Below are 9,468 nucleotides of genomic sequence, written 5' to 3'. Positions count from 1 at the left end.
GCACGAATGTGCATCAGCAAGAGCTTCCAGCTTGTTGTTCTTCCTCGTTGACTCCACAATTCCTCGAGGAAAGACCTGGTTCCATGATCGAGATTCTTTACGGACAAAGCAAAAGTCCTCGCAGTCTGGTTGTCTCCCTTCACAGAGTGTCCTAGAAGCACCTGGATATCATCGTCGTTTTACTCACGAGCGTTATACCACCTCTACGGAGCACAAACGCAGATAATGTTGTCTCCGCTTTTTGTTCCCAGCGGGTCCACGAAAGGCTTCTGAAAGTTCTATGTCTCCCCACGTGAGTGCCTACGGACAAGTCAGCCACCAGACAAAAGATGTAGCTTAGACACTAGACATTCTCCTACATTCGCTTTTGCGTTTCCTTGTCACGGCGAGGTCTCGGATACAAGTGCTAATCCAAAACCGGAATCGTTCTAATGAGAGGAGTTGTCTGTTGTTTGTAGCTGCGGGTGGATCCTGCAATACGGAACATACCGTTTCGTTTTACAGGCGGTGGAGGTAGTAGCTCTTGCATACATCGCCTGCCACGAATGCGTGAACAATCTTGCTGGTGAGACACTAGCCTGTGCCACGGGCCCTCATTCTTCCCTTCGTTCTCTGTCTTGGCACCTTCACGCAGGTCAGAATGACGGAAAAGATCGGGAATCGCCTCTTTTGTGGCTCGTAGTGACCAAGACTTACCACTAGCATTTCTGGTGTCTCCAAGAGTTGCCACTGCAACGAGCAGATATCTCAAACAGCGAGAAGGGTTGCTGTGAAGAGTCGCTCTTGAATCTCCTCATGTTGCGCGCTACGGAGCTGAATACTCCGCGAGGGACGACACCCCAGACCTGTGTCGCCCATGAAAAGACATAACCTGCGCATTGACACGCCAGTGTGATGTCTTACGTGACCGGTTGCCTTGTCCGACTGCCGCCTGTTTCTTTGGCTTTCTTTTCGCGGCTGCACTGGAAAACAACCGCCGTGTGATCGTGCTTCCCGCCGCAAAAGGAAGGCGGTTGAGGATACAATCTGTACCGCGGTTCCGGTGTGCGCTTTGCGAGCTACTGATGAAAAAGTGTAAAGCTCAGCGCGCAGGAAATGCGGACGACAGAGCAGCATATCTCCATCGTCATATTCTACAGGAAGACCACTCTGTGATGGTCACATGCGAGAATAAAGCGACAGGAAAGAGTTGGTCGTTTCGTGTCGAGGATGACTGACGGTCACAAAAATCAGTAACGCACCAGATACGCGGTGCCTGCTCCGGTTCTCCGGTTGCCGCGTGGCTTCATACGGAAGTTTTCCGTCCTCTGCTCTTTCCTCTGACATTTTGGGAAGATCGGGTTTCCAGCATTCCTCGAAATCTGGGTTCCCTCTTCCCGTGCTTTTCTTTTTCTTCTACTGGAGGTGTAGCGCGATTTCGACGCAGCTCCGCATGAACCGGCCACCCCGTCTTGCAACCAGCAAAAAACAGCTGTTTTCTTTGTCCATGATGCGGTTTTTCACAGCAGGAAAGCTGCCAAACCCAAAACTATATGTGAAAGAAGCGATGTCGATTGTTTTCTCGGGTAAACACACATTCCTGGAGGCGCTGTCGTCGGCGTGGGGGCCAGGACAGCAAGATCCTCGTCGCCTTTTTGAAGACAACCGACCACGTTGCAAGTGTGCCGCCTGACAAGGCTCCAGTGACTCGTTGCGGAAGTCCGACAACGAAGAAACTCCGTTTTCATCAACTGTTCCCCAGGCCTAAAAGATTTGACTAACGCGCGAGCATGTTGTAGCATCTCCACGGAGAAGTCACGGAAGCGGCGACGAGGCAAAGAAGAAAAACGATGCACGACAACGCGGTTCGGGGAAGACAGGCGGAAGAGTGTTTGCACACGACTCGAGCCGTGCTCTGGTGCTGTGTTGTGTGTCGCGGCAAACATTTATCTTCTTTACGCCCTTTCTTTTTCGTCTGTTGCATTTTGCTTCTATCCTTTCATTTGCCATCATTTCCCTCGTCTTGTTCACGTTCCTTTTCGTTTGGCTATTTCCTCCGTCTGCGTAAAAAAGCTGTATTGCTCGCCGAAAAACATTTTTACATGCGTCGTTTGAGATCGATCTCGGATTCTGACCTGACAAATAGAGAGCTTCATTGATGTCTCGCACATACACTCACATGCATCTACCTATGTAGCGTTCTGAAACACACAAACGCGAAGAAGTGGTTCAACCTTTGTCGCCTGTCTCCCTGATCAGTGAGTTTCTCACAGTACCAAGAAAGTATTTCCGGAGAGACGGAAGTACGGTCCGATCGCCGCTCCTCGTGCGCTTTGCTTCCTGCTTCATGCGCTTTTTAAATCCACATATATGGGTATGTATGATTTGCACTGCGCAGACATCTGTTAATGTGTGCGAACTGTACCTTGATACGTATCTATCTATCTATCTATCTATCTATCCATCCATCTATCTATCTATCTATCTATCTATCTATCTATCTATCTATATGCATTTGCTCAGACATCGGGAATGGAGAGCGCGCTCATGTCACCGCACATGCCAGCGATTGGCTTCAGAATTTGAACGTTCGTTTAACCGAGCAACTGATCTACCTACACGCCCTAGAAAAGGAGTACTTGTCCACGGCGAAAGTCGAACGCGTACGGGACTCTTTTCGCTTGTGTGACTGTTACGATCCGGTCTGCAACCTGGGCGAAGATCACGGGGATAAAACTGACGTGGGATGAATGTGCGGAATCCGATATTACGGCGCCTCTGTGTGTCTTTTTGTCACCTCATGTGTGTACATAGCCGCAAGAGAGGTCAGCGTTCATCCGTGTAGGCGAAATGGATGCATGGCGCTGCAGCACGTTGGCGAGAAGGCCTCGAGGCGCCTCAAGTTGTTCGGCCCCGAAGCAAAATTGTCCTGAGACAGGAACGGCACTTTCTCCCTGCCTGGATTGGTCTGTATCGACAGCTGGCAGCTCAGTGGCGAAGGGGGCCGCCAGCGCCGAGTTTCACAGTCGCTCCTGCAGCTTCGAAAGCACGTCGCTCTTTGAAATGGAGACAGGGCCACGGGTGGATGGGGAGGCGACGGGCGGCTCCGAGAGGAAAGACCGAAGGAATGCCCGGGGAGAGGCTCGATCCTCGCTCGAAGGAGAGCGCAGTGGCATGAGAGAGAAAACAGCCCGGTGCGAGGAAGGCGGTAGCACTCTTCCAGAAGGAAGCAAGAGGAGATGGGACAAGAAGAAAGGAGAAGTGAGCAAGGCGGTGGACTGGGGAAGAGGAAAACCGCGAGCTGGGGGGAAAGAAAGGAAGACCCATGAGAAAAGCTCTCGGAGTCCCCAGCTGCAGCCTCGAGAGAGACGCAGGGACACAGAAGAGGAAGAGAAACGGGAGACCGGACATGTCAGTCACCGCTCGAAATCGCCGTCTCGCGCCAGCCATGGCGGAATCAAGAACGCTCCCGAAGACACTGGTGAAGAGCGCAGACAAGAAATGCGGCCTCACCGAAGGAACTCGGAACAGTACAGCCGTGAGGCTTCTCGCGACCGTGCGTCTCCAAGGCACGTCGAAAGTCGCCGACGCGAGAATGCCAGCGTCCAGTGTCGCTCTCAACCAGGAGAAGGCGGTGAAGAAGGGGAAGAAGAGGAAAGGGACACAAACGACGGGGCTGCTGTCGGGAAAAGAGGCGCCAGTAGCCGGCGCTCAGCAAAGCATAGGAAGGACGAAGACGATGGAAAAGATGGCGAAGAAGAGGAGTCTGATTCCGACTGGGAGGTGACCTTGCCAACGAGACATCAGCCCCCGCGGGTTTTCCGAGCCTCCAAGTAAGTCTGACAGAGCGGCGTGCTGTTGCGAACACAACCAAGAGCGTGGACGTGCCGCTCACTGGAAAACCCATGCACGTGCTGGATAAGAATCCACCCTTCATTTCGCGTTCCACGGGAGGACGCGAGAGCTGTGAACGTTGTTGGTCTTCGAGGCGTCCCAATCGAGCATCCACAGGAAAAAAGCCTCTCTGCCACAGCGTCTCAAGGCACACTCCTGACCCCAAAACTGTGTAGAGAGAGAGTGGAGAGCATGAGCAGCGGCATCTGCTACAGAGACGTTGCAAACTCGACGGGAACGCGCTCCGTCGCTAAACAGATGACTGCTTATAGGCTGCGGACGCTTTCTGGATTTTGATGTGGATGTAATTTCTGTACTGAAAACTACATGCATACCTTTGTACCTCCATCTCCATCTGCCTGTATCTCTCTATATGTAGATCTACGCATGCACCCTGCAAGCCGACATATGTGTGTCTAGTGATGTACAGGGATCGGGGTTCGATGCAGACGTTTGGAGCACTCCGCGAAGCAGCTGTCGTTTTCGTGGGTAGCTTACGTGAGAACTCGCGTGCCTTGTGCTGGTAGCCGCGGCTGGGCGTCTGGTGCTCTCGCCGTTTGGCGTGTGTCGGCTTCTCCGTTTTCGGCAAGGCCTGTCGCGAGTCTGTTCAACTCAGCGCAGCTGGCCGCCCCAATGCCGGAGGCCAGTGCTGCAGGTTTCTGCTGACTGCTGATGTGCACCAGTCCAAAGTCGTAACGCACACCGAAAAGCCAACGAGGTTCCCCGATGAGGCTCTGTTCTTTTTCTTCAGCTACCGAGCCTTGGTGGAGGAAGCGAAGAAGAAAGGCCACACGAAGGCGAGGACCGCTCAGCAGCCAGGTTTGTTGTCTTTGTACGGCGCAGAAATGTGGGAGTCGAGTGAAGAAGACGACGACTGGAGCCCGGAGAAGGTCTACGGGCGCGCACAGGCGCGGAGGCTGCTCAAGAGCAGACAGAGTGAAAGCAGCTCGGACGACGAAGACTCCTCTGAGGCATCGGAAGACGTGGAAACGCGTGGGCCTCAAGCGGCTGCGCGTGTCTGCGCCAGTGCGATTCCAGAGAAGAACCGAGGCATTTGTGAACACAAGAGAGATGAAAGTCGACACCGGACGGGCAAAGACGGCGACCGCGCATTCCCTTCTGGAAAGGACACTAGGAGTGGTAGCAGGAGCCGTCCAGACTCGAGTCGAGGAGAGGCAGGGAGGGACGGCGAAGACGATCGAGCGAGCGAGAGTAGACGAGAGCACACCAGGAAGCGTGCAAACCTGGTTGACGGCGCAGCTGCGGATGAAACGGCGAGTGGAGGCGCACGACGCAGACGAAAGCGACCGCGGACCGAAGAGGGCCGAGAGCGCTCGAGTACGCGTGCGGGGGAAGAGCGGCAGTCGAGTTCGAAGCAGGAAGCAAGCGGCGCACAAAGTGCCGGAGGAAAGAAACGGAGCACTCGCCAGCATATGCACTCGCATCCGCGGTCTCGACATCGCGACGGAAGAAAAAAAAGTGACAAAAGAGGGAAACTCATGTGAAAAAGGCGGGTGCAGGAGGCGTTTCGGCATCCTCTCCCGAAATTCTCTCATTCGGTGAAAGGAAAACGGGCGTTCTGTCGCTCGACGGCCTGTCAAAAAGGATCGCCGTCTTCGGAGCGCGAGTAGCTGGAAATGCCTCGTGTCTCACGTGCGCACACACGCTCCAGCTCTGTGACTGCTCACCGAAGCATGGGCCTGTGTCAGTCGGAGCGTTTCGACTATGTAGATCCGTGTATCCGTACCACTCCCTGATTGCTGGCGGATGCAGATACTATTGTTCTCTTCTAGACCGTATAGCGCTACACGCATGAATAGGAGCCTACGATCCGTTTATCATAGGGATGCCAACGTCTCGTTCTTGAAAAGGTGCACTTTTCTTGCCGATATAGGTTGTTCGCTCACGACGGGGCACCGCACTCGATTCTGAAGGTTGAAAGTCTTCCTCCGAGGAGCTTCAGAAGACCCAACAGTAGAACAGGCATTGCGTGTGTGTTTTTTTATTTGGATGCATCCACGTACACATTCGTAGAGCAGACGCCCAGTGAAGTGAAAGGCGCGTGGCGAGGGGAAGGCGTTTTATGTGAACCGCTGTCACTCAGGGCATTCTGACAGTGGATTTGAGCTGTCTTTTAGTCCCTGTATAAATTGCATCACGCACTGGAAAGCCAATGCATTTGGGCCGTCTGCCAAGGCATGGACAGCCGTGAGCACGATTCGATTGTCACTCCGCAGTCTGGCGCCTTGGGCATGGCGAAAGCACAGGAGGCAGACTAAATATAGATGACAGTCCTAAGATGACCGCATACGACTCCGGCGGCGCACACATCCACGGTTCTGGAGGATGCCGTCACAACGCTGCTCTCCTGGTCTACTGAAGATGCCTTAGTTTTGGAAAGAAGTACCTTCGGGACTGTTCCCCAACCCCTGCAACGGGCGGGTGAACTGCGATAGGCGCACAGCGTCAGTTGATGGATATTGGAAGCAGATCCGATGCCGTTTCAGCGAATCTGACAGAATCACTCGATTGTGCTGCGCTGTGTAGAGAGTGTAACGTTTGCTGTAGGAGCGCTCAGCGATACACGGACATCTTCGAAAACAGTTTCGCGATCTGTTTGCTGGATTCTTCTCTCTCGAAACTTTTCCAGTCCGTGGAGGTGTGCTACCGATCGACGCCGACAGAAAGACACCCAACTGGATGATCAAACCACGTGGACGCTGTCGCGGTGACGAAGCAGGTGTTGGAAACAGGGGGAACGAGCACTGCCTTTGCGCCGCAAAAAATGTTACCTACCAATGCAACGGTCACCGCCGATGTAGAATGCCTAAACACAGTGCAGATCCGACAAGGCTGCTCCTGGAAAGAAAGGACTTCGACTTGTGTGCGTTACCAGGTGACGTGGTGGAGCTGACAAAGAAGACGGTCCTTGATTTTCTACATTTTTCACTTTGGAAGGACTTTCTCGCATTCACTGCACCCCATCTTGGGGTTACTGCGGCTTCTCATGATGGGGCCCGCGTCCCTGGAGAGGCCGGCCCTCTTGGCGAAGAGCTTCATTTTCAGCTTCTAGACTTTTTAGACGTTCTCGACACTCAGCCAACTCTTTTTCCGTCGGAGACTGCGTCCCTGCCTCACAGACCCCATCGCCAGCTTTCGGCTTTTTCGTGTCGAGGGCACGCTGGACATAAGAGACTCGTCGCATCATCTGGAGCCAGTCCAGCAGGGCGTCGTACATGAACATATCGCCTTTGAACCTAAAATGCGCAAGACCGCATGACGGGAACTCAGGAAAGATGCTCAGTGATTGTGCTCCGCCACCGCGTAAAGTTCCATCGGACGTCGACGACTGGAGGCGGGGCTGTAAAAGGAAGACTGCGTAAGAACGGATGCGTGTACCTTCACCAAGCTTCTGCAGAGCAAAGCGATCTGTTCGAACCCCTTGACCAGCCGTCTACTTCGAAACGTGGACAAAAAAAAGACGGGAGGGGGGTGCATCCAGATTCGTGTGTTGAATGATAAGGAACCTATTTCCATTTGACACGAAAGGAGACGCATTTCTCTTTTTCAGCGTCGCCTGAACTTTCAGCATCTGTCACCACCCACACTTATTTAGAATGCTACTGTTTGACGCACTTTCACACACCATTTCTTTCTTTCGGTACCACTACTTTCTACCGTGGCCGCAAGCGACGCCAGAGCCACACGAAGCGCCGTGGGAGGCCGATGCAACCCCACGGCTCCAACTAGCTTGGCGTACATCTTCCCTTTCCGTTTGCTTCGCTGGCCATGCTCCTGGCTGCCACGCGAGAATCTCAACAGGGTTGACCAGTCAGCCAGCTTACCGAGCACACCTCGGAGGAAGAGAGGCATCCGCTTCTTCGTCGAAGAACGGCCATTTACCTCGTTTGCCAGGCTCCTCACGCAGAGGGCCGTACGAGAAGAAGAGGACCGCCGGCAGAAAAGGAAGACCCAAAGATCGACATAACTTGCGGGCTGCTTCACTCTTTTCACAGTCAAAGCGACGCAGCTGTAGGGATCCCAATGGAGGCACAAACTGCTGCCAAAAGTTGACGAGCTTGGAAGTCTTCTCGGGGATAGATGTAGAGGCCGAGAAAACCCGAAGCGCTTGATCCCACAACCCCAGAAGGTGCCTGACAAACAAAACAATCTTATACATATCTATATATATGTATATATATATATATTTCCTGGCGATGGTACGGTGGGGTCGGAGCGAAGGGTGTACCGCTGACACACATGAAAAGAGGATTTGTTTGATCGGGGAGTGTTGGCCAATACGCCCACGCTTTTCAGACCTACATGCACTGGACCTTTCGCTTCACACAAAGTCGGGAGAGCCTTCAGTTTAACGCTGCTCCGTCAATTGCCCCCGCCACGATCGCGTTCCTTTCCTCACCTGCTGTTCGTGTCCCAGGAGGTGTAAAAGAAAATCGCCATGTCTCCTTCCCATCTGTCGAGCGCTGCGCGCAACTCGTCCACAGTCGCCTCTGTCGGCGGCCCACGCTCACCGCCTGTTTGTTGTGTGCGAAACACACACGCATGCGCACGAAATCGCGAGGATAGTGCATCGACTGAAGCAAAACGTCAGCGCCCGGAGACACCAGCTCAGGTAAAAATTCGTCAACGGCAAGATCGACACTCACGCAGAAGTGGCCATGATTGCGCAGGCCTCTCTTCTACCCAGCTGTCCATCTGCGTGCCTACCGCAGATACAGATACGGACAAAAAAATGTACATGCATATATATATATATATATATATATATATATATATATAGTTGCATGTCGTGGGGGGAGGAAGGGAATCTCGTGAGTTTCCCGGAACCGTATAGGGTTGTCTCGACTTTGGGGAGAAGCCGGGCGAAGAGATTTCTCCACGTAGCTGCGCATCGACACAAAAAGGCTCCACTTTGAAAGGCACGCGAACTCTATTCGTCGCGCTTACCTCCGTCGGGCAGACGCCATGCCCGCGCAGTGAAGAGAGCAGCTACGCAAAAGACGGAAAGGAGAATGACTTGCGACCTCGATCCAGTCATAAAACCGCCGAAGCCAGGGCTGCGCAGAAGCCTTTCGCCCATCGCTGTCTCCTCCATCTTCCGTTTTCACTGCACTGACACGCGCCGGTGCATGTCTACTCTATACGTCCGTGAAACACAGAAATATATGGGTCGGTGAGTCTCAGCCCATCAGAGCCTTCTCAGGCGACACGCATGCACTGTCCTCAATCCAGGCAATGTCGGGAGGAGCCCCGGTGTCAAAAACGCCCTCTGGCCCGCATTTCTCGTTACGCGGCTGAGGGCCCCGCCCATACATATACAGAGGGACGTAGGCCGATAAATCAATGTGCATATATATATATATATGCATATCCCTTTATCTCCTGGAGTCTGTATGCAAGCTTGCCAGAAACTCGCAGTGTGAGAGGAAAGAGAAAAAGGCGTGTGCCACAGTCGTCGACTTGACGCAGTCCCTTTTCGCCCCGTTTACGAGGCCACCAAGTGCCGCTGAAAAGACGCCGGTTTCTTTGCGTTTCGTGTCATACGGCTGCTGAACAAACACAGAGGGGCAATCG

The 9,468-nt window shown here is 53.4% G+C and overlaps 2 protein-coding genes across 2 annotated transcripts; one reads left to right on the top strand and one right to left on the bottom strand.

The window, feature by feature from the left end:
• Nucleotides 1-2,829: 2,829 nt before the first annotated feature.
• NCLIV_022500 (conserved hypothetical protein) lies at nucleotides 2,830-5,378 on the top strand (the record flags this gene model as incomplete). Its single annotated transcript, XM_003882444.1, has 2 exons — nucleotides 2,830-3,812; nucleotides 4,625-5,378. 2 exons carry the CDS (start codon nucleotides 2,830-2,832, stop codon nucleotides 5,376-5,378), a joined length of 1,737 nt encoding a protein of 578 aa, XP_003882493.1.
• A 1,487-nt stretch (nucleotides 5,379-6,865) lies between these two features.
• On the bottom strand, nucleotides 6,866-8,932 carry NCLIV_022490 (conserved hypothetical protein; the record flags this gene model as incomplete). Its single annotated transcript, XM_003882443.1, has 4 exons — nucleotides 6,866-7,130; nucleotides 7,719-8,027; nucleotides 8,294-8,408; nucleotides 8,842-8,932. The coding sequence occupies 4 exons, from the start codon at nucleotides 8,930-8,932 to the stop codon at nucleotides 6,866-6,868; spliced, it is 780 nt and encodes a 259-aa protein (XP_003882492.1).
• Between the last annotated feature and the right edge of the window lie 536 nt (nucleotides 8,933-9,468).

The sequence above is a fragment of the Neospora caninum genome, chromosome VIIa (assembly GCF_000208865.1).
Source record: "Neospora caninum Liverpool complete genome, chromosome VIIa".
Lineage (NCBI taxonomy): Eukaryota > Apicomplexa > Conoidasida > Eucoccidiorida > Sarcocystidae > Neospora > Neospora caninum.
Note: the sequence above shows the minus strand (reverse complement) of the source record. Positions and strands in the feature narration are given on the sequence as shown.